Source organism: Polypterus senegalus, chromosome 3 (assembly GCF_016835505.1).
Source record: "Polypterus senegalus isolate Bchr_013 chromosome 3, ASM1683550v1, whole genome shotgun sequence".
Taxonomy (NCBI): domain Eukaryota; kingdom Metazoa; phylum Chordata; class Cladistia; order Polypteriformes; family Polypteridae; genus Polypterus; species Polypterus senegalus.
The window spans coordinates 179,634,384-179,657,661 of record NC_053156.1 but is presented as its reverse complement, the minus strand read 5'-3'; the positions used below and the strand labels follow the sequence as shown (position 1 = coordinate 179,657,661).

The following is a 23,278-nucleotide window of genomic DNA, read 5'->3' as shown; positions in this document are numbered from 1 at the left end:
ATTTTACAAAACATTCAAATGTGAATCAGTGAATGGAATATATTAAGGCTTACCATCCCCCCAAGACCCCCAAATTAAATAAAGTAAATATTTAGACTTCTACCTTGAACTTACATTTACAGGCTGGGTATGAATGTTAGAAAAAGCATTTTTACCCGGATATGTATGTTCATGGATAATGTGCCTAATACAAATGCATTGAATTTAACTGAACATGCCTAACAAATGTTACTTTTGAAATAACTGTAAAAATAATAAAAAGAAGAGATGATTAACATTACTTAAAGTATGTTCATTATTACAGGACTAAAATATACAATATATTGCATCATTTTTTTAACAGATTCTTATAAAATTGTATTTTTTATAATGTATTTGGCAATGGTTTACTCAGTATTTTACTGTGGATTGTCTGTATCTTTGCCTGCAGTGCACTGGTGCCTCATTGTGGTTTGAAGCAAAACTGCAAATAATTATGTGAAGAGTGACATTAAAAATTAAGTGAAAAAAAAATGGACTGAAGTAGTCCTACAATTTTTTGTAAAAATTTCAGCATTCATAATTTAAACAGAAACAAAACATTATAAAAATGTGTATTAATTTTTCAAATAAGATGTAAATGCTGAACACTTGGCAAAACCAATTGTTCTTTAATGATTTGATTTCTTTCAAAGGATACAGTTATATGAAAATAATAAAATTATCCCCTGCCATTTTTCTGACTCACTCTGTGACCACAAGCATTACTGGCCAGTTCTCCAAATCTAGAAATATACAAACAGCTGCATTCGGCACTTAACATTTTATTACTTATTTTGAATTCAAAGGTACCAGCTAAATAAGCACATGTGAATGTAATAAGTTCAAGCCTGGACAGAATATCAAAAATTAAAACACAAGATAATTTCATTCAGAAATTTTAATCTGAAAAAAAAAAAAATAATTATATTACATATATATATACACATTTTTCTTATTTCCTAAACACCACTGAAACAAAGTTTAAACCATTTTAATAAGTTATAAACAGTTGTGTATATATATATGTACAAAATATTGAGTTTATTTGTAAGTGTTTCAGGATAACAAAAGGTAAAAATAAAATAAGCCATTCACAATAGAACATTTCACTATTTTGCAAATTAAAAAAGTTAAAAAGCATTTCCGCTCTATTAAAGGATACATGCTGTTATTAACATGTATATTAACTGTTTTGCTTGTGAATGAAAATAAGGAAGCATCCCTTTCTACTTTATGACACACTTTTTCTTTATTGCTCTCTGAAGAAGGTCCATTTTTGCACATATTCCTTTATGATTGCCAGATTTCTTAATGTTTTGTTGATAAAACTGTAAAGAAAAGGATACCTGATAAAGCAGAACATCAATTCAATGTAAAGATGTGACTGTGGCTACACACAAATTAAATTACTAAAGTAAATTTGTTTACATTTAGAAAAATTTAAAGATACAAAATTCTTAAAATAAAACCAGAAACTAAATACTAAAATCACTTTCCAAAAGCAAGGTCAAAACGAAAGAAATGCAAAAATAAATTACCATTTCATTTGTCTTTTGTAATTTATTCAAAAGACCACAAAAAACTTACAAAAGGAAAGAGGAGCAAGGTCATGGATAGAATCTAATGTCTATCTGGTTATGGAGTTACTTAAAATTCATTATCGTGCTGCAAAGATTACAACACCTGGTGCCTGTTTTCTAATTACAGGTTTATAGTGTTACTATTCTAATGTGTGCAGAGTACAGTGATATTCTTAATTTTTGTGTGATAATCCAGATGCAACACTTTACCACTCTCCGACAACATAAATTAGTGAGTATAACTAAATGACACTGAAACTGCTTGCTTCTTTAACTAAGAAATCTCCGAACACACTACTTTTTCAGGTTGCTCAGATGCTAATGTTTACATTTTAGATGGGGAGTCACCCTGGCAATAGGAATTAAATAATAAATTGCACGATTAAGGGAAATACAGGAAAATAAACAAACTGAAGAGATGAACAGAGGTTGTTGCACACACAAAACAATGAAAAAAGTAAAGATACCAAAGAGAAAACACAGTGTGTGACACGCATTGTACCATGAAAAAAGCAATAGGTGCATGTTGCCTCAAAGATTGCAATATTCTATATTTGCTACAGTCATTGTCTAGAATATTCTGCCAACCACCATCTTTATTTTGTATATAAACATCTGAAGAATGTGTCAGTCAGCTAAGAACATTGACACTTGGTCACATATACTTTCTTATAAGGTTCTGCCCTTTCAAACAAGGTAACACATTTCTTTCTACTGTCTACCAATTGTAAAATTTTGATATAGATGACACAGCTCCTCACATTTTTTGGTGATGACAGCAACTGAGAAGGAAATAGCAGTAACAATTTGCTTAAAACAGTAATTGTAGACATGAGCATTTTAGATATTTCATAACATTTTTTCCTGACACCTTCTGGGATACTTTCATGGTCTTTGGAAGCATATTCCAACAATTATGATAATAATGTTGAAAGTGCATTTTTTGGTAAAAACATTACTACATTTTGCAGGTTATTCTGATTTAATATATGTATACAACATAAATAATCCTTCAGCAGTACAAATGTCTGCCCTTTTTTATGGGTAAAACCTGAATACTAAGTGAAGTATGATGAAGTTACAGCCAGTTAAATCAAAGTAGCAGAAAATGACCAAAAATGAGTTTAAAAGGTTAAGAAATCTGAATCATTTCGATTTACCTGTACAACTTGACTTATAAAACCATGCCATATGACCTCAAATAGCCACAGGAGGACTATTGCAAGTTCTCACCAATCCGGAAATTATTAAACAACAGGGTAAAGGTTTTAGAATTTTCCCATTTATTTTAAGATACAGTGGTGTGAAAAACTATTTGCCCCCTTCTTGATTTCTTATTCTTTTGCATGTTTGTCACACAAAATGTTTCTGATCATCAAACACATTTAACCATTAGTCAAATATAACACAAGTAAACACAAAATGCAGTTTTTAAATGATGGTTTTATTATTTAGGGAGAAAAAAAAAATCCAAACCTACATGGCCCTGTGTGAAAAAGTAATTGCCCCCTTGTTAAAAAAATAACCTAACTGTGGTGTATCACACCTGAGTTCAATTTCCTTAGCCACCCCCAGGCCTGATTACTGCCACATCTGTTTCAATCAAGAAATCACTTAAATAGGAGCTGCCTGACACAGAGAATTAGTCCAAAAGCACCTCAAAAGCTAGACATCATGCCAAGATCCAAAGAAATTCAGGTACAAATGAGAACAGAAGTAATTGAGATCTATCAGTCTGGTAAAGGTTATAAAGCCATTTCTAAAGCTCTGGGACTCCAGCGAACCACACCATTATCCACAAATGGCAAAAACATGGAACAGTGGTGAACCTTCCCAGGAGTGGCCGGCCAACCAAAATTACCCCAAGAGCGCAGAGATGACTCATCCGAAAGGTCACAAAAGACCTCAGGACAACGTCTAAAGAACTGCAGGCCTCACTTGCCTCAATTAAGGTCAGTGTTCACGACTCCACCATAAGAAAGAGACTGGGCAAAAACAGCCTGCATGGCAGATTTCCAAGTCGCAAACCACTGTTAAGCAAAAAGAACATTAGGGCTCGTCTCAATTTTGCTAAGAGACATCTCAATGATTGCCAAGACTTTTGGGAAAATACCTTGTGGACTGATGAGACAAAAGTTGAACTTTTGGAAGGCAAATGTCCCGTTACATCTGGCGTAAAAGGAACACAGCATTTCAGAAAAAGAACATCATACCAACAGTAAAATATGGTGGTGGTAGTGTGACGGTCTGGGGTTCTTTTGCTGCCTCAGGACCTGGAAGGCTTGCTGTGATAGATGGAACCATGAATTTTACTGTCTACCAAAAAATCCTGAAGGAGAATGTCCGGCCATCTGTTCGTCAACTCAAGCTGAAGCGATCTTGGGTGCTGCAACAGGACAATGACCCAAAACACACCAGCAAATCCACCTCTGAATGGCTGAGGAAAAACAAAATGAAGACTTTGGAGTGGCCTAGTCAAAGTCCTGACCTGAATCCAATTGAGATGCTATGGCATGACCTTAAAAAGGCGGTTCATGCTAGAAAACCCTCAAATAAAGCTGAATTACAACAATTCTGCAAAGATGAGTGGGCCAAAATTCCTCCAGAGCTCTGTAAAAGACTCGTTGCAAGTTATCGCTAACGCTAGATTGCAGTTATTGCTGCTAAGGGTGGCCCAGCCAGTTATTAGGTTCAGGGGGCAATTACTTTTTCACACAGGGCCATGTAGGTTTGGATTTTTTCTCCTAAATAATAAAACCATCATTTAAAAACTGCATTTTGTGTTTACTTGTGTTATATTTGACTAATGGTTAAATGTGTTTGATGATCAGAAACATTTTGTGTGATAAACATGCAAAAGAATAAGAAATCAGGAAGGGGGCAAATAGTTTTTCACACCACTATATAGTTTACAAATGGAGAAGATTAAATCCCATGGTGTCTTTACCTAAACCTTCACAATATTGTCACTGAATCAATTAGGAAACTCACATAGAACAGCCTAAACAATGCAGACTCTTCATTGAAGAATTTATAGATCACAGGTAGACTTTTTAATATGATGCACAGAAATTAACATTCACAAAAACAGAAGGTGTTCCCCCACTCCAGAACATTCTTAAAAAAACCACTGAGGCTCACTTTATGTTTGAAGATATTATCCCATCAACTGTCCAAGAATATTTTCTAACTATTTGAGAGTACAATTAATCCTTTTTGGCTCCAAACAAACACGTTTGGCAAATCCTAAAATTGCCACTGCAATAAATGCACAAAAAGAAAAGAAAAATGCCAGCTATGCAATTTGATTGATGAGACCTTAGAGTGACCACTGATTTGGTAAACTGATTGGAATGAATGCCAGTAGCCACCATGGTACACCAGGACTGAACTTGGGAATCCCTGCATTAGAATATAAGAACATTAGAAAAATGTTGACGACAACATAGGCCATTTAGCCCTGCAAAAGCTTGCCAATCCTAGCCATCTACTTTCTCCACAATAATCGGAAGTTTTAGATGTCGCAAAAATTCCACTCTCTTATACTGTACTTTGTAATTTACTTCATGTGTCTGTGGTTCCCCGTGTGAAGAAAGAACTCTGACATTTATATGAACTTTACTCGTAACAAGTAAACATATTCTAAGGTAATGACCTGGATCCACTGTGCTAATTCTTTTACTAATTGTAAAAATTTCAGTCGCCTCTTATTTTCCACTTGCTTAAACTGAAAAGATTCATATTCTGTAAACTTTCCACATAACCAACACCCTGGAGTGCTGAAATCGGCCTAGTCTTCTCTAGACATTTTTGGCACTGCTATGTCTATTTTGTAGCCTGGAGACCAAAACTGCACACAGTACTCCAGTAGAGGTCTCACCAATGTGTTATAAAGCTTAAGCATAATCTCCTTTGACTGGTAAACATCGTGCTATACAATCTGAAATTCTGTTAGTCTTCTTAACACTAGAATTCCTGAAGCCTACGAAAAAACTCAAAATCCCAGGCCACCTTAAATTCCTTCACAACTCTCCTCATCAGCGTCTTTTGTTTTGTAAATGTGTTGATCAGCCCAAGCAACAAGTAGTGTGCTATCCCATCCCCCCACCGCCGCAGCTCAACTCGGGCAGCTGTTCTCTCAGCTCATGGCTCTTTATCTGCGTGTGAGATGCCTTGAGTTGTATAGGGTAAATATCGTTATTTTGTGCACTTCATGTGTGTTCCACGTCTACAATGATCTGTGTAAGTGTAGAATGAAAGGAAATGCAAGGCAAGAAATGCTGAACACATACCTGAAACAGAAACTTTTCCATGTTATACTACCATATATATTCACGTATAAGTCCATCCATCCATCCATTATCCAACCTGCTGAATCCGAACACAGGGTCACGGGGGTCAGCATATCAATCTTTTGGACCAATAGAGTAAGTTTTCCGCATTCGACTTTGATGACGAATATTATAGAATACCAGAAATTATATGGTAAAATCAAGTCCCGACTTAGCCATGGGAGAACTTATCCGTGAGTATATATGATAGTAATGATGTGACGTGTATAATTTGTAAAACTTTAACACAAATTATTCAAGAATAAAACCAAAGTAAAAAAAAAAAAAATATTCAATTTACATGTTGATGTCAATTAGTTAAAAACCCAAGCTCAAATGTCAATTGACAAAAAGTTGATATGTATTCTTGGATGGTGCAGAGGTAAGAACTGGTGCCTTAAAATCAAAAGGTTCTAGGTTTGAATCCAGGCACTCCGCATTTTGAGTATTGTGCTGCTATTATTACTACTATAATAAAAACACACATTTGAATTGAGTCTGTAACATCCGGTGCAAATTTCGACTACTTAGTGAAGTACTTCTGTCAGTGTCTGTCACGTGGTACAACAAACTTGCCACTCCCTTTCTGAGTTAATGACTTTTATCTCCATTTTTTTCACAAGATCATTTATGACCACAGTTGGTGCTGTGGTTGATGCCTGCTCAGAATTATTTGTTGTAATGGCAATCAAAGATACAATGTCCCGCGACCTCTATCATGCGGTATTTGCACTTAACAACAAAGACACCCATGCAGAATGTGTGAAAAAAGGAAGGTTTGCTGCAATTTCGGACATTTGGCAATATTTTGTTGAGAGCTGGGTTTTGAGTTAAAACCCAGGGAAAAGACTTTCCGAGTCTGTGGTTATAAAGCATATGGAGCCATTTCTGGACAAAGGCAGTACCGTAACAACACATGGCTTCTTCACAGCGCTTTTGCTGGTTAATAGACTGCTGCACCGCAACACAACTCTGCTTGGCACCATAAGTAAAATGGGACCTTCAGCTAAAGTCATTTCAGTACGTGAGCAACTCTCCACACTAGTGTTTAGATCTGGCAGTACCATGTGTATTCAAGCCTAACATTTTTACTTGCTAAGTGTAATGATGCTTTACATTTACTTACATTAAATTTAATTTTCCACAAATTTGTCCAAGCCTGTATGCTGTTCTAGTCCCTCTGTTATGATGCAACAGATTCTAGATAATCTGCCAATCCACGTAACTTGGTTTCACCTGAAAACTTAACCGGCTTATTACTTACATTTCTATCCAAATCATTTATATATATCAAAAATAGTTGAGGCCCTAACACCAACCCCTGTGGAATACCACTGTTAAAGTCAGCCATTCTGATAAGGTTCCTTGCACCATGACCCTTTGCTACCTGTGTCTGACCCAATTTTGCATCCATCTATAAACAACACCCTGAACTGGGACTTCATTTAGTCTGATATTCAATCTCTCATGTGGCTCCTTATCAAATGCTTTCTGAAAAAGATAAATAATATCATGTACTCCACTTTGATCCTATCCATTTGTTGATTCTTCATAGAATTCCAGCATGTTGGTAAAACATAACCTTCCTCTGCTGAACCCAAGTCTAACAACTGTAATCTAACTGTATTCAAATCTAACATTTCCACTTCCTATCTTAGAGTTACCTACATTCAATTTCTGTAATGATTCAACTAATTCTAGATTACCTGCCATCCCACCTAGCTTGGTATCATTTGCAAATTTAACTGGCTTGATGCTTACATTTCTATCCAGATAATTTATTAAAATAGCATTGGCATTAGCACTAACCCCTGAAGGACATCACTTTTAACTGGGGCTGGGAATCGATTAAAAAAAAAAAAAGAGAATTACTTAATCACATAGATGTATGTAGGTAATCATAATTAATTACATCGAACATTAAAACATGTAATTAAAAAATGAATACATAAATCATGAAGTAAATACACACTGAATCACAAAATTAATGCAGAATCACCACAAAGGAATTTTACAAAAATAATGGCGTAGTTTAAACTTAAACAATAACCTTAAATCTAAACTTTTAACAAGATACTACTTGAGCAAGCACAAGCGGAAATTCGATGCCTTCATAAAAGGCATTTTGATAAGAAGACAATAAGAAAACGAGGCCAATGTATTAATTACAAAATTGGCATGGCATATGAGACACAGACATGTTAAAGTAAAAGACGATCAAAAAGACTGTTGACTTTGAAAGCACTGCTGAAGACTGATTTAATCTAAAAAATACACACCTCTTAAAAGTGCATACATTAAAACTTGTGTTAAAGCTCCACAAATACTATCCTCAGTTGTTCATCACCATCAATTATACTATACACAAGTGTTTTTCCCACTGGTGCACCATGGAAATAACAGTGTAGTGCCCCTAGGTCTAGACTTGAGTGAAACATGATCCCGAGGTGGTCGAGACCAGTCTGAGGTCCTGCCGACAAAGGCTGCTGCATGATTGCTGTTTTGCAGACACAACCCTGCAAAGCCGAGGGCCAGTGCACATATGAGTTACCTCTGACCCTGGGACAGTGGAGTGAGGCAGAGAGGGGACTGCCTCTGTGGGCAAAGGGACGAAGCTGCCAGGAAATGCATCCAAAATGCTCACTAAGTGCTGTGTCTGCAAACACCAATCTAGAGTTAATGCTTTTGTGGTTGGTAGAATCGTGATGTTCCTTGAGATTTTTTGGGTTACAAATACTGCCACCACAGAAAAAAAGATTGGAAAACACTGCTCCACATCTATGCTCCTGGCATTCTAAAAAAGATATCCGTAGTTGCTAACTCGCTAAAAAATTGACATTGTGTATTGTATGGGTATGTTGCATCATTTGAATAATCTATACTAATAAAAGGCAAAGCCCTTACTGACTGACTCACTCACTCACTCACTGACTCATCACTAATTCTCCAACTAAATATTCATGGGTGAAGGACTGTGCTTACGCAGAGGAAGATGAGATGGTCAGGGTGGTGTTTGGCACAAACTCAGCGAAACTGCGAGAGAAACTTTTAAGTGCCGGGTCTTAGCTAACATTACATACAGCCGTGGACATCACACGAGATGGCACCAGCACAGCTGGGAACCTTCGATGCATGAACACCAAGCAGCTCACGTGAACTGACGCAGTGCACAGACAAAAACCAACAGTTCCAAAGAGTGCTGAACAAAAACCGAATTACACAATTGAGAAGGCAGCAAAAAAATATGAAGCGTCTGATACATACAAGCATATTCATAAGTGCAGCTACTGCGGAAACAAAGCACACGGTGGAAAAAGTCAATGTCCCACTAAAGGAAGACAGTGGAAAGAAAAAAAAAAACCCGTGCATGCAGTGTGTCACATCTCAGATAAAGAGAAAGACGAGCTGTTTATTGATGCAGTAAGAAACGAATCGATGAATGAAACCTCTTATCTTTACAACGATTGACAAACACGGAATGTAACTTGAACACAACACATCGCACAAATACGACCCTAATTGAAAGAAATAATGATAATCAAATCCTTGATGACAGCAACACTCAATAAGACTCACAAAACAATTACTGTATATTGACAATCATGTTACGTTATTTTTAAAATGTTCCCTTTTCTTTTTCATAACTTCTTTAACACACTACTTCTCCGCTGCGAATATATATATATATTACTCTAGCGCCGACATCCGAGTATGTATGCGCGCTTCCCGATTCATTTTACCCTCGCATCTCCTTGGTTTGGGATGTATGAAAAAATATGCGGTTAACGCAGAATCATGTTACATTATTTTTAAAATGTTTCCTTTTCTTAGCACAAGCACAGCTGAGAAGCTTCGATGCATTAACTCCATAATGCGTTAAAAAAATAACGCATTTAATCACACTTTCAATTCCAAGCAAAGGGGAACTTTTGTCAATGCATGATTTCCTGGTACATCGATTACACTGATGCACACATCACAGCTACAAAAATGTTAAGAGTCGGAATAAAGCGCGTTCCTATGACTGATCGGAGGAAAATTTCATTTCAAAAGACTACCCGACCGAAGCCTTGATAAAAGCATGGTTTTGTGCACACTCAAAAGCAAGCAAAATTAGATGCATTACAGTAAGCGGGGGATCATTACTGGGGATCATTGGACTTCCGTGACCGTTAGTAATTCTAATTACATCTAATTACAAAATATTCAATGATCACACTGTTTTAGCCTAATGTACAAAATAATTTTGGCTAAGGTTACTCAGAGTTTAAAGATTAAGTTGGTCAAATTACCTTATGTTTCTGACTTAAGAAAAACTGCACTTTATGTTGAAATTTTGGTTATTATTATTTAAAGACAATACCATTCTGAAAATGTACTTAAAGTACTTAAAATACCACTTTATTTTTAAGTCTGCCCAATTTTAACCAGGGATGATATTTTTGTTTCTGTTTTGAATTCAAATGCAGTTTAAAAGCATTTTTTTTTTCAGAAATTAAAAGAGCTTGAGTTTACAATATTCATGTCCATGTCTATTATTTGATTCTGTCGCCCACTAAAACCCTTTTAAATTAAAAAAAAACATTTGCGATTTGGGGCAAATTTTCATGTGTGATTACATACGATTAATCAAGATTAATTATTATACAGCCTCTAATTAATTGGATGAATTTTTTTTAATCGAGTCCCACCCCTAATATACACTCACCTAAAGGATTATTAGGAACACCATACTAATACGGTTTGACCCCCTTTCGCCTTCAGAACTGCCTTAATTCTACGTGGCATTGATTCAACAAGGTGCTGAAAGCATTCTTTAGAAATGTTGGCCCATATTGATAGGATAGCATCTTGCAGTTGATGGAGATCTGTGGGATGCACATCCAGGGCACGAAGCTCCCATTCCACCACATTCCAAAGATGCTCTATTGGGTTGAGATCTGGTGACTGCGGGGCCATTTTAGTACAGTGAACTCATTGTCATGTTCAAGAAACCAATTCGAAATGATTCAAGCTTTGTGACATGGTGCATTATCCTGCTGGAAGTAGCCATCAGAGGATGGGTACATGGTGGTCATGAAGGGATGGACATGGTCAGAAACAATGCTCAGGTAGCCCGTGGCATTTAAACAATGCCCAATTGGCACTAAGGGGCCTAAAGTGTGCCAAGAAAACATCCCCCACACCATTACACCACCACCACCAGCCTGCACAGTGGTAACAAGGCATGATGGATCCATGTTCTCATTCTGTTTACGCCAAATTCTGACTCTACCATTTGAATGTCTCAACAGAAATCGAGACTCATCAGACCAGGCAACATTTTTCCAGTCTTCAACTGTCCAATTTTGGTGAGCTCGTGCAAATTGTAGCCTCTTTTTCCTATTTGTAGTGGAGATGAGTGGTACCCGGTGGAGTTTTTGCTGTTGTAGCCCATCCGCCTCAAGGTTGTGCGTGTTGTGGCTTCACAAATGCTTTGCTGCATACCTCGGTTGTAGCCAGTGGTTATTTCAGTCAAAGTTGCTCTTCTATCAGCTTGAATCAGTCGGCCCATTCTCCTCTGACCTCTAGCATCAACAAGGCATTTTAGCCCACAGGACTGCCGATACTGGATGTTTTTCCCTTTTCACACCATTCTTTGTAAACCCTAGAAATGGTTGTGCGTGAAAATCCCAGTAACTGAGCAGATTGTGAAATACTCAGACCGGTCCGTCTGGCACCAACAACCATGCCACACTGAAAATTGCTTAAATCACCTGTCTTTCCCATTCTGACATTCAGTTTGGAGTTCAGGAGATTGTCTTGACCAGGACCACACCCCTAAATGCATTGAAGCAACTACCATGTGATTGGTTGATTAGATAATTGCGTTAATGAGAAATTGAACAGGTGTTCCTAATCATCCTTTAGGTGAGTGTATGTATATATATATATATATATATATATATATATATATATATATATATATATATATATATACACACACACACACACACACACATACCCATATTATATATATATATATACATACATACATACATACCCCTCTTCCCCAGCCCCCTATGTCAGTATGTAAAAAATTTTAAAAGTAGTACATAATACGGTACTGGATGTGTACATAATTTTTCTTTAGGTGCACACTTAACTTATTTGTATTGTAAACACCCACAATCAGTTGGGGAGGAACAACTGCAGGACACGTTTCAGGAGTTTGAAACTAATGAGCTTTTATTGATTGCTTCCAAGCTAAACTCCAACCATTGTAGCGACGCCTCAATTTTCTACTCTCAATCAGACTTGTTCAACTCTTTTACGCTGCTTGTCTTCCACTTTAGGGTTACAGACCCAAAGCACGCTGCTCTTTCACTCTCATTCCCCACTACTAGCTCGTTCACTCACTGTTGTTCCCACATATTGTCATTCTCCTTCTCGTTCCCTACACATGCCACTACTGTACACTGTGTTCTCCTTCTCTCTGTCTCCAGTGCTGACAAAATGAGAACACCACCCAGCACCTGCCACCATTTCTTCTGGGTTCTCCTCCTCCCGCTGAGGTGTTTCATTAGCATATTGCAAAAATTAATGTGTTAACTTTCCCAAGCCTGCTTTTAACATCACTTAAACCTGACAAGATTCCTCACAACATAATCCTTTGTTTCCTATGTTTAACCAATTTTGCACTAATCTATATATCACGCCCAGAACTCCAAGTTATTTTAGCTTTATTACTAGCCTCTCATGTGGGTCCTTATCTAATGCCTTCTGAAAAATCTAAATAAATTATATCATATGCACCTTTCCAATTGTTTCCTTTTGTTGCTTCCTCATATAATTACAGCAATTAGTAGAACATAAACTCCCTTGTCTGAACCCATGCTGACTGCGTCCTAAAACACCTGTTCTTGCAATGTTATTGCTTAATCTGCTCCTTAATAATTTCTTACATTAAATTTACCTATGATGAATGTTAAGCTTTACTGGGTTACAGTTACTTGGATCTACCCAATAACCCTTTATATATAACAGGATAATATTTGAGTTTTTCCAGTCCCTAAAAATTTCACCAGTGCACAGCGACTTCCTAAAAGTAAGTACTCACTATCCTCCTTCAGCACTTGAAGGCTGAAGTTATTAGTCTTATACGCTTTACAGCTGTTTTTCCATTTGAATTTTTTTTTTATCTTCTTATTTAACCTCAACAGTTTTTTTTGTTAATTTCCTATTGCTTCCAAAGTTTCGAAGAACTTGCCCTGCATTACATGTAAAATGCTTTTAAGCATGTTTCACTGCCCCACAACTGTCTCCACGCTTAAAAGTTTCTTAATTTATCCTCTTTTGGCTTTGCGACATTTGCTTAAAATTTGCATTACTAAAGTTAAACTTAACAGTTTTAGTCTTTATGGTCATGTGATCCTAGCAGGTTAATGACATTTACACCCAGAATTCCAACCTGAATTCTAGACAGAAATGTTGGAGGAGAAGGGCTGTTCATACAAGACAGACAACCCCTAAAACAGCTTTACACAAATGAATGGGCAAAAATTCTTCAAAGCTGTATTCTTTGTAATTAAAAAAAAAAAAAATAAAAAAAAAGGTTTCTTTTAACTACAGAATAAAAAGTACGGTAAAGATTACATTTATATTAAATGAAGTGTCACTGATTATTGAATTAAAAGGTTTACTTGTATAAGAGGATAATTGCATTTCTGTTAAATAAATCTGTTTAATTTAATGAATAATGAAAATTTTTTTTGCATGAATGTCTGTTTTTCAGATCATGTTAATGAAGCACAAGAGATCAGATACAATTTTTATTTTTATACATCACAGTATATCAATGATACCACTTTCAAATAGCTGCCAACTTGTCACAAAGTGTGTGTTTGTCCCAGATGTATCTGGGGGGTGTTGGGGACTTGTAATAAGTATAGGTACACCTTCAACACCATCCTTGTAGCAATTTCCTGTAGTCAGTCATAATCATGAAAAAAACAAGCCCTTTTGCCTCCTTTTTATTTTACTTAGGGCACATATGACTTTGGTATTTGCTCTCTCTTTCTGTTAACTTAGTTTAAATTATTTCTTTACAGTTTTACCACTTATTACAGAATAAATAAAAAATAGACCCAATGTCATATAATTACTGTTTACCACAGTCACTACCACCTTTCAATGCTAAAAATATATTTTAGAGTTTCAGGACTGCTCTCATCTCCTATATTCTTTTTTTTGTCTGTTCTTTAATTCTTAGATCTGAATATACAGTCTATATCATGAGATAACTTAGTTATTACATCTGTGTTTAAAATGGGCTATTACCAACACGACACTTATGTATTATGAAAGGTTTATAATTCTATAATATAACAGTGGGTACTACATTTTTATTTCCATTGCAATGGAGTAAATCTTGCAATGTATTCCATATACACTTGCAACTAATGTCTAAGCTTATGCCATTATTTAAACTGACAAGCTGTGCATGCCCTAATTTATAATACATTACAATGAAGTGCAAATAGTAAATTGTTATTAGAAAATGCTATCACAAATGACACTCACCTTTTTTTATACACAAGAACATCATTATAATTTGTCTTCTTTAAAATTTATGGCTTTGAAAAACAATTCTACTTTATCGAAGTATTTATGTATCAAATTAATACTTTCAGACCATTTATTTTTCTCAGAATTGGTGTATGTAACCAGATTTTCAGCAAACTGCAAACTCAGTTTAAGAAACCTGCAATAAAAAGACACAAATTAGCTTTTAAACTTTTTTCTCTGAACCATGATATGTATATTTTAAATGTACTTTTCCAGAAATGGAAAACATCAGCTGTAAAACAACAATTATATATCTTCAGAAACTGTTATAGACCATACCAGTTTAAATATTTAAATTTACAGACAAAAAAAATTAATTAACTAAACTTAATTATTCTTTGGAAATTCAAATCAACACAAGACATTATCAAATTTCCTGAAAGGGAGAGAATTTAATAAAGAATAAAAACTACAGTGTATACAATATGTAACATATAATTTGTTAGGCATGCCAGGCCTTAAACTTCCTAGAATTATGTGATGATGACTTGACAGGTCCTAATGAAGACAAGAGAAAGGTGCAGATGAAAGATGACATGAAAACAAGTCATCCAATGCTAGCTCACAAAATGTACTTGTATAGTGCAAGGCAGTTTTGATATGTGGTAATTTTAAAAGTGATATTATTTAGTGAAATAAAATGAATGACACTTGCATTCTCCTAAAATTTTAAATTAGGCAAAAACAATGATGGCTGTGCTGAAAACACTATAAAAAATTATATCTGGACCGATACATATTGTGTTATTCTTATCACTCTTATTTCACTATAATTAAAGGAATATGCTCTGGATATTAGACATTGCAGTAGGTTTATCTGCTGAAGTTCATTTGATTAACAAAATAAAGTTGCTTGGTGAGGTGCTCTGTTTGCTGTAGCAACTGACTATTGCCATTCCATACTTACTGTGGGTATCTAAATTCAAATTGAATCCTTTACATATATTAAACATTTGTTAAACTAATAATAAATGGTAAATAAGAACATACTATACAAAATATTTTAATTTGAATCAAATTAATGTATGAGTTGGACTTGAGGGATGAAGTTAACATAGACATGTTTGCCAAAAATCAACAACACAATACTTCAGGCCAATTATTTACGTGGAAGGATTTTAGCTTTCTAGAGAATGATGAAACTTAGGACAGTGTGGCCAAAGTATAAGCTGGTGCTCTACGACAAAATTTTGCTGTTGTGGACAAAAGCTTATTGACATTAAAGCAGGCTTGTGCTTTCTATGCTTCAGCAATTACAGATTTATAAATATGTTGACTGAAAGCATAACCAAACAGTAACAATTATACCAGAGTTTTAAATGCCTTTCAGCGCATCATGTCTAAAAGCAAAAGAAATGACAAACTGCTCTAAAACCTGCATTGCTCAGTAGAGAGCAATCATTGGGGCTGCCCGAGTGATTGAAATATTACATTAGTGCATTTTGCTGTGTATTGTTCATGAAAAAGGAATGTGAAACTTTTCAGGGCTAGGGTTGGAGGATACTGACCAAATTCATAAGGCCAGGTTTATGCCAAAATGACTTATGAACAAGAAACAATGTTCTTAATTGGCTGTTATTTCTGACTTGAATCCCTTTGATGAATTTTGGAAAGATTGAAAAAAAAGGCTGCTGGAAAGTTTAGTTTAAGGGATAGTCTAATATGCCAAGAGTAACTGGCAAAAAACAATAATAAGCGTGTGAGTATAGTTAGTAACGATTTGCCCAATAAGACTCGTGTCAGTAAATATTTGTGCCAACATACTATATTGGGTCACGGATACTTATATTTCAACTTATCTGTAACAAAATAGCATTAGTTCTTAACTTGAACCACATTCTGCAAGGATGGGTTATGTCAGCCTGTAATGGACAATTTGGGTCCAGAAAATAAACAGATCAACCAATTACTAAAACAAAGACACAACTTGGTAGTTCTTGACCGGATTACTTTCTAGCAACTATAAAAATCCACGTTGTATCTAGATTAGTGGCATAGCTTCCCTTAATTATTATTATTTTGCCTTAGTTATTTAGGCAGCTTACTTACATCAGCATTCAGGTATAATAAAATCTCCATTGGTGCTTGACTGGATGGAATTATGTGAAGGCAATGGGATGTCATCATTGGAAAACATTGATTTTGCCCTGCCTCTTAATGTTGTTTTAGGCACTTTCACCACAAACTTTAGATGTTATTCTTAAGTACACCAAGTTTCAAACTGAATCAAACAACATTGGACTCTGCGCATAAGACACATGTCAACCTACCTGTTTGGGTCTGAGTTACAGTATGAATGCTACTGTAGAGCATATGTTCTTAGTAGGGAACATTTAGATTAAATGATATGCATGTGTCATACAAGAGCCTAGTGTTTCAAGCAGGGAGTGTTTAGATTAATTACGAAGTGTACACTTAATGTATAGTTTACATCAAAAGGAAAGGTCTGAAGACACTCTGTTTCTTGTTGGATAAACTACAGAAATGTGTTTTTCTTTTTTGTGGAAATGTTTCTAAGGAATCTTAAAAACTTTGGTACATTTAAAGCTCAGCTTCTAAAATAGTAATAAATACAAAAAAAAAGTCACCTGACACTATACGAATTCCAGCTATATGTAAAATTAGATTCCATTTTCAAACACTGGTCACTAAAGCCAAGCAGATCATTTAGTCCCAACTGAACCTAAATTCCCAAAGAATGAAATTACTATATTTTTAATAGCAAACCTAATACTTATCTTTTATACTCGATAGCTTTTCATTGTGTTATTCTACTTCCTTAATTGTATGCAGTTCTTCTTTAAAGTACCCTTGATTTTGAGAAGATACTACTGCAATAATATATCTTCCGGAATGCTAAAGACGTACTAGTTCTGGATGAAAAGTGGTAACCTGAGTGCCAATGGACTAAATTTCAACTTCTTCAACCCTAGTTACATAATAATTCTGTGGTGGCCTAAATGGTGCTGTCAATTTTTGCCATGTATGGAGCAATGTGGAGCCTGAGAAAAGACTGAAATAATGAAACCAAATCAGTGATGAACATGTCTTAAAAAAAATAATCCAACTTTTACATAGACTTCTCGAACAACAAAGTCTTGGCTACTGAGAAAGCAAACTGGATTTTTAATATTGGTATAACATAATTATACAAGGGGGAGTCAAGCTAAAGTCAGAAAATGGGATTTATTAACAAAACTGACAATGTAATTTCTCAATGTAGTCTCCACCCTTCTCAATGCACTTGCGCCACCTGCCTGGAAGTGCTTGGATTCCAACAGAATAAAAGGTTTTGTCTTTTCCTCGTAACCACTCATGTACTGCTGTCTTCACATTGTCATCTGTCTTGAATTCATGACTACCAGATGGTTGTTCAGCGGTCCGAAAAGGTTGAAATCACACAGTGCAAAATCTGGCAAATAAGGAGGATGTGGTAATACCTCAAACTTCAGTTTCTCCAGACAAACCTTGGTGTTCATAGCAGGGTTTGGGCCTGCACTGTCTTGCAGCAAAAGGACTCCTTGAGACAGCAGTCCCTGCCGCTTAGATCGAATAGCAGGCTTCACATTGGTCTCCAGCAAGTCACAGTAACTTGCACTAGTAACTGTAGTACCCCTTGGCATGTAGTGTCGGACAATCACTTGGGTGGGCGCATGAGTGATTACGAGGACAAGAAAACCTTTCATTCTGCTGGAATCCAGGCACTTCCAGGCAGATGGCGCAAGTACATTGAGAAGGGTAGAGACTACATTGAGAAATTACATTATAAGTTTATTTAAGGTTTGCTCCATTTTCTAACTTTTGCTTTACTCCCCCTCGTATAATAATAGAACAACATATGGGCAGATTACAATATAAATAAATTGTACAGCTGTAGAATATCAGTAATTCATACTATTGTTCTTCCTTTATTACCAAGCTACTTATTGAGAAGGCTGTTAGGGATCTTAGTTGCTTAAAATGCTTCAGACAGACCCTTTTCATATACTTGCAACTTATATTTTGTGTCACCACTAAAGCAAGAAAACTATCAAGAGCAAATCATGCCACAAAATACGTTTGTATTGGCTCTTCACACCAAGAGGAAGGCAGGGACTGGAACAGTTCTCCTTGTAAGCAAAGGGAGAACAAGCAAGCCAAAATGTGATTGAATGTCTTTAAAAGTGTTTTAGACATCATGACATCTAGAACTTTTGGGCATTTTGCAACTTTGTGTCCAAGTCTAACATTTAACAGAGATCTACTATCCCAAATCTTGGATCAGATGCCAATAGCTGCCTGGTGAGGGGTCAAATGTACTGACATCAGTTTAATTATTCATATTAATGTTTTTCTTAGGGCGGCACGGTGGTGCAGTGGTAGTGCTGCTGCCTCGCAGTTAGGAGACCCGGGTTCGCTTTCCGGGTCCTCCCTGCGTGGAGTTTGCATGTTCTCCCAGTGTCTGCGTGGGTTTCCTCTGGGCACTCCAGTTTCCTCCCACAGTCCAAAGATATGCAGGTTAGGTGGACTGGCGATTCTAAATTGGCCCTAGTGTGTGCTTGGTGTGTGGGTGTGTTTGTGTGTGTTCTGCAGTGGGTTGGCACCCTGCCCGGGATTGGTTCCTGCCTTGTGCCCTGTGTTGGCTGGGATTGGCTCCAGCAGACCCCCGTGACCCTGTGTTCGGATTCAGCGGGTTGGAAAATGGATGGATGGATGTTTTTCTTATTGAATCAATGTTAGTGTACCAGCACTTCAGAAAAGCAACCAAATATCTTTGCTTTCTAAACAGGTTTGAACAAATGATAATGGTCTTTGCAGGTGGCATCTTTAAGCAGTGAAAAATATACAGTGAACTGAAATGGGTCTCTTATGAGTGTCTCTGAATGTGAACGTACACCATGCTTTCATCTTGCTATTTCAGTTTTAAATGCCATTGAATGCCATAGAAATATATTGCATGAGAAAAATATAGACTAAATACTTTGTGGTGTGTGAAAGAAAATATATAAAGCACATGTGTCAACCTATGTTGTTTGTGTAGATTGAGGAACAAAAATTATAAATTAGAAGAAAGAAAAACATCCCTTTTCAAAACATACTAAAGTTTAAGAAGGAATCCCCTGGAGATTTTTTGTTTTTGTTAAAAAAAAAAAGTATTATTTCATACAAGAAATACAGTAAATGCTATGTTTAAGATTAATAACCGGTATGTAAGTTATATACATTTGCACTCACTATAAAACCACATAAATATACTTTAATATTTTATATTTCACAAATTTGTTAAATGCTAGTAAAACTATGTAACATTAAAACATATTCTTATCCATATATTAATTATATGTGAGAAACAAATCTACTGAATTACTTACTTTAGGTGGTCTTGCATTTTTTGTTGCGCACATAAATTGTAAACATTAAAAATGTACACAGTACAAATTAGCAAAAGCAACCTCATTGCTGGTGTAATATACTGTGTGCTAAAATACAAGAAAAAAGTAATGAAAGTTATAATTCAATTGTTCACTTTATTTATCACAACAGTAATACTCCACTTACAGTACAAACAACCTCATCATGACTATATTTCATTTCAGTTAGTAAAACTAAAGGCATGTTTCCTTAGTTAACTATCCTGCACAAGGGCAACTACAGGACCTAAAATAAAAATACATGAAAAAAACACACATAATTCCATCAGCAGTTAACTCAAATAAAAAAACAAACAAAAAAACTATCAATATGTTGCAATGGTAATATGGAATATGTAGGAGAGAGCAAAGGAAATACAACTGCATTATAAGAGAACATGAAAGTTATTAACTAATAAGGGAATTTACTCCTTCCTTTCCCTAATTTGTGTAGACACGGAATCAAATAAATCCAAACCATTTTCTGGTATTTCACAATTATGTTGCCAAATGCGTTTTTTGCATCTAATAACTAAAGTGACTTCAGTAGGTGCATAGTCTTGAAGAATCATTCTTTTCTCGAAATGTAAAGGGTGAATTAAAAAGTAGACATTATAGAATGGAAACAAAGCATTCAATAAAGTATACAGTGAATTCAAGACTACAAGGTAAGAGACTCTGAATGCAAACTGTGCCTCTTGAGAAAATCCATATATCAGAAACACTTAGTCACCTGCTGACAGAGGCTATCTCAACTACAACAATCATGAACCAACCCTAGAATGAATGTACATCCATCATAACACAACAGAACTAAAAGACGGGTAGAGACAGCAATCACAAGCCAGGTAACTTGTAGTAAAATAAAAAAAGTCACCGCAGAAGAGACTAACTTAATGAAATGTGTATAGCATACAAATTAATGCTGATTTAGACCACTTAAAGAATAATTAGTGTTGTCTAGGGATGGTATTTGTTTGTCATCTTAGAATCTAATTACAAGGTCTTATTGCTAAGTGCTATTATAGATGTAAATTGATTTAAGAATGTAAACACACTTATCATTGATGAAGTCTCTCAAAATTAAAAAAAGAACTTTCCATCAATGACCTTTTTTATCCTACAGGCTATTGTTATATTTGTAATAATAATAATACTATTAGCATAGCTGTCTTTCTGTCTTCAGGTATAGAAGGGAGAGATACCAGTTTCTCACAGAGGGTTGAGCCATTGGATTATAGCTGTTTGCAGTAATTTGTAAGTGTTGGAATTCTTTATCATTCGCTTTTTTATCGAAGTTAAACTTGAAATCATAATTCCTATAATTTGTGATACCCATGGGCAAAAATGTCTCTATATATTACACCATATAGTCAATTCAACTGTCAGTTCTGTTAACTGTACTATGCACTGGTAAACTACATCTGAACTAGCAAATATTTTGAAAGAAATGTATACATTTATTTCTCTTTTCAAAGTGTGTAGCCATGTAAGGTTAGATACTACATATACCAAAATATCTGCAGTTCCCCTCAAAATCCACTAGATGTCAGAAAAAGACAACTAAAGCATTTACAATGAAGAGTCTAAATTTCCACATCAAAGTGCATACTGTCATGTGGTGTGCAAAACAGTACTGCAATTCTATGTATCTAATCCCCCTTTGCATCAAGAAATAGACAAAAACAGATACTTGTATTAATAAAGACGAAATATTCTATATAAAAATAAGAAGCAAGTTCTTAAAGGTAAAGATTTTCTCAAAAAATTCAATGTCTTCAACCATCTCAAAATACAGCCACTATATATATACACACACACGCACACACACATATGTGGTGCCAAGCAGGCAAATACATTGATTTTCTGAATATATAAAGTCAAATCTTGAATATATAGTTATTTCCGAATATATAAAGTCAAAACTTGATTATATAAAGTCACTGTCGGAATATATAAAGTTAAAACTTGAATATATAAAATCAGTGTCGGTATATATAAAGTCAAAACTTGTTTTTGAATATATAAAGTCAAAACTTGAATATATAAAGCCAGCGTCGGAATATATAAAGTCAAAACTTGAATATATAAAGTCAGCGTCGGTATATACAGTGGTGTGAAAAACTATTTGCCCTGATCATCAAACACATTTAACCATTAGTCAAATATAACACAAGTAAACACAAAATGCAGTTTTTAAATGATGGTTTTATTATTTAGGGAGAAAAAATCCAAACCTACATGGCCCTGTGTGAAAAGTAATTGCCCCCTGAACCTAATAACTGGTTGGGCCACCCTTAGCAGCAATAACTGCAATCAAGCGTTTGCGATAACTTGCAATGAGTCTTTTACAGCGCTCTGGAGGAATTTTGGCCCACTCATCTTTGCAGAATTGTTGTAATTCAGCTTTATTTGAGGGTTTTCTAGCATGAACCGCCTTTTTAAGGTCATGCCATAGCATCTCAATTGGATTCAGGTCAGGACTTTGACTAGGCCACTCCAAAGTCTTCATTTTGTTTTTCTTCAGCCATTCAGAGGTGGATTTGCTGGTGTGTTTTGGGTCATTGTCCTGTTGCAGCACCCAAGATCGCTTCAGCTTGAGTTGAACAGATGGCGGACATTCTCCTTCAGGATTTTTTAGTAGACAGTAGAATTCATGGTTCCATCTATCACAGCAAGCCTTCCAGGTCCTGAAGCAGCAAAACAACCCCAGACCATCACACTACCACCACCATATTTTACTGTTGGTATGATGTTCTTTTTCTGAAATGCTGTGTTTCTTTTACGCCAGATGTAACGGGACATTTGCCTTCCAAAAAGTTCAACTTTTGTCTCATCAGTCCACAAGGTATTTTCCCAAAAGTCTTGGCAATCATTGAGATGTTTCTTAGCAAAATTGAGACGAGCCCTAATGTTCTTTTGCTTAACAGTGGTTTATGTCTTGGAAATCTGCCTTGCAGGCCGATTTTGCCCAGTCTCTTTCTTATGGTGGAGTCGCGAACACTGACCTTAATTGAGGCAAGTGAGGCCTGCAGTTCTTTAGACGTTGTCCTGGGGTCTTTTGTGACCTCTCGGATGAGTCGTCTCTGCGCTCTTGGGGTAATTTTGGTCGGTGGCCACTCCTGGGAAGGTTCACCACTGTTCCATGTTTTTGCCATTTGTGGATAATGGCTCTCACTGTGGTTCGCTGGAGTCCCAAAGCTTTAGAAATGGCTTTATAACCTTTACCAGACTGATAGATCTCAATTACTTCTGTTCTCATTTGTTCCTGAATTTCTTTGGATCTTGGCATGATGTCTAGCTTTTGAGGTGCTTTTGGTCTACTTCTCTGTGTCAGGCAGCTCCTATT

At 35.8% G+C, this 23,278-nt stretch overlaps 1 protein-coding gene across 7 annotated transcripts in view; it reads right to left on the bottom strand.

Annotated features, from left to right (window-relative positions):
• Positions 1–634: 634 nt before the first annotated feature.
• The window catches only part of LOC120525720 (endoplasmic reticulum membrane-associated RNA degradation protein-like), a 109,334-nt gene continuing 86,690 nt past the window's right edge, over positions 635–23,278 (bottom strand). For 6 of the 7 annotated variants that reach the window (XM_039748258.1, XM_039748262.1, XM_039748260.1 and 3 more), the window contains 3 exons: positions 19,891–19,998; positions 14,495–14,675; positions 635–1,349 (listed from right to left, as the gene is read on the bottom strand). In XM_039748258.1, coding sequence (XP_039604192.1) covers positions 14,519–14,675; positions 19,891–19,998 — 265 coding nt within the window. In that variant the 3' untranslated portion in view covers positions 635–1,349; positions 14,495–14,518. The remainder of the gene's footprint in view (positions 1,350–14,494; positions 14,676–19,890; positions 19,999–23,278) is intronic. The other variant, XM_039748263.1, reaches the window with a different exon arrangement.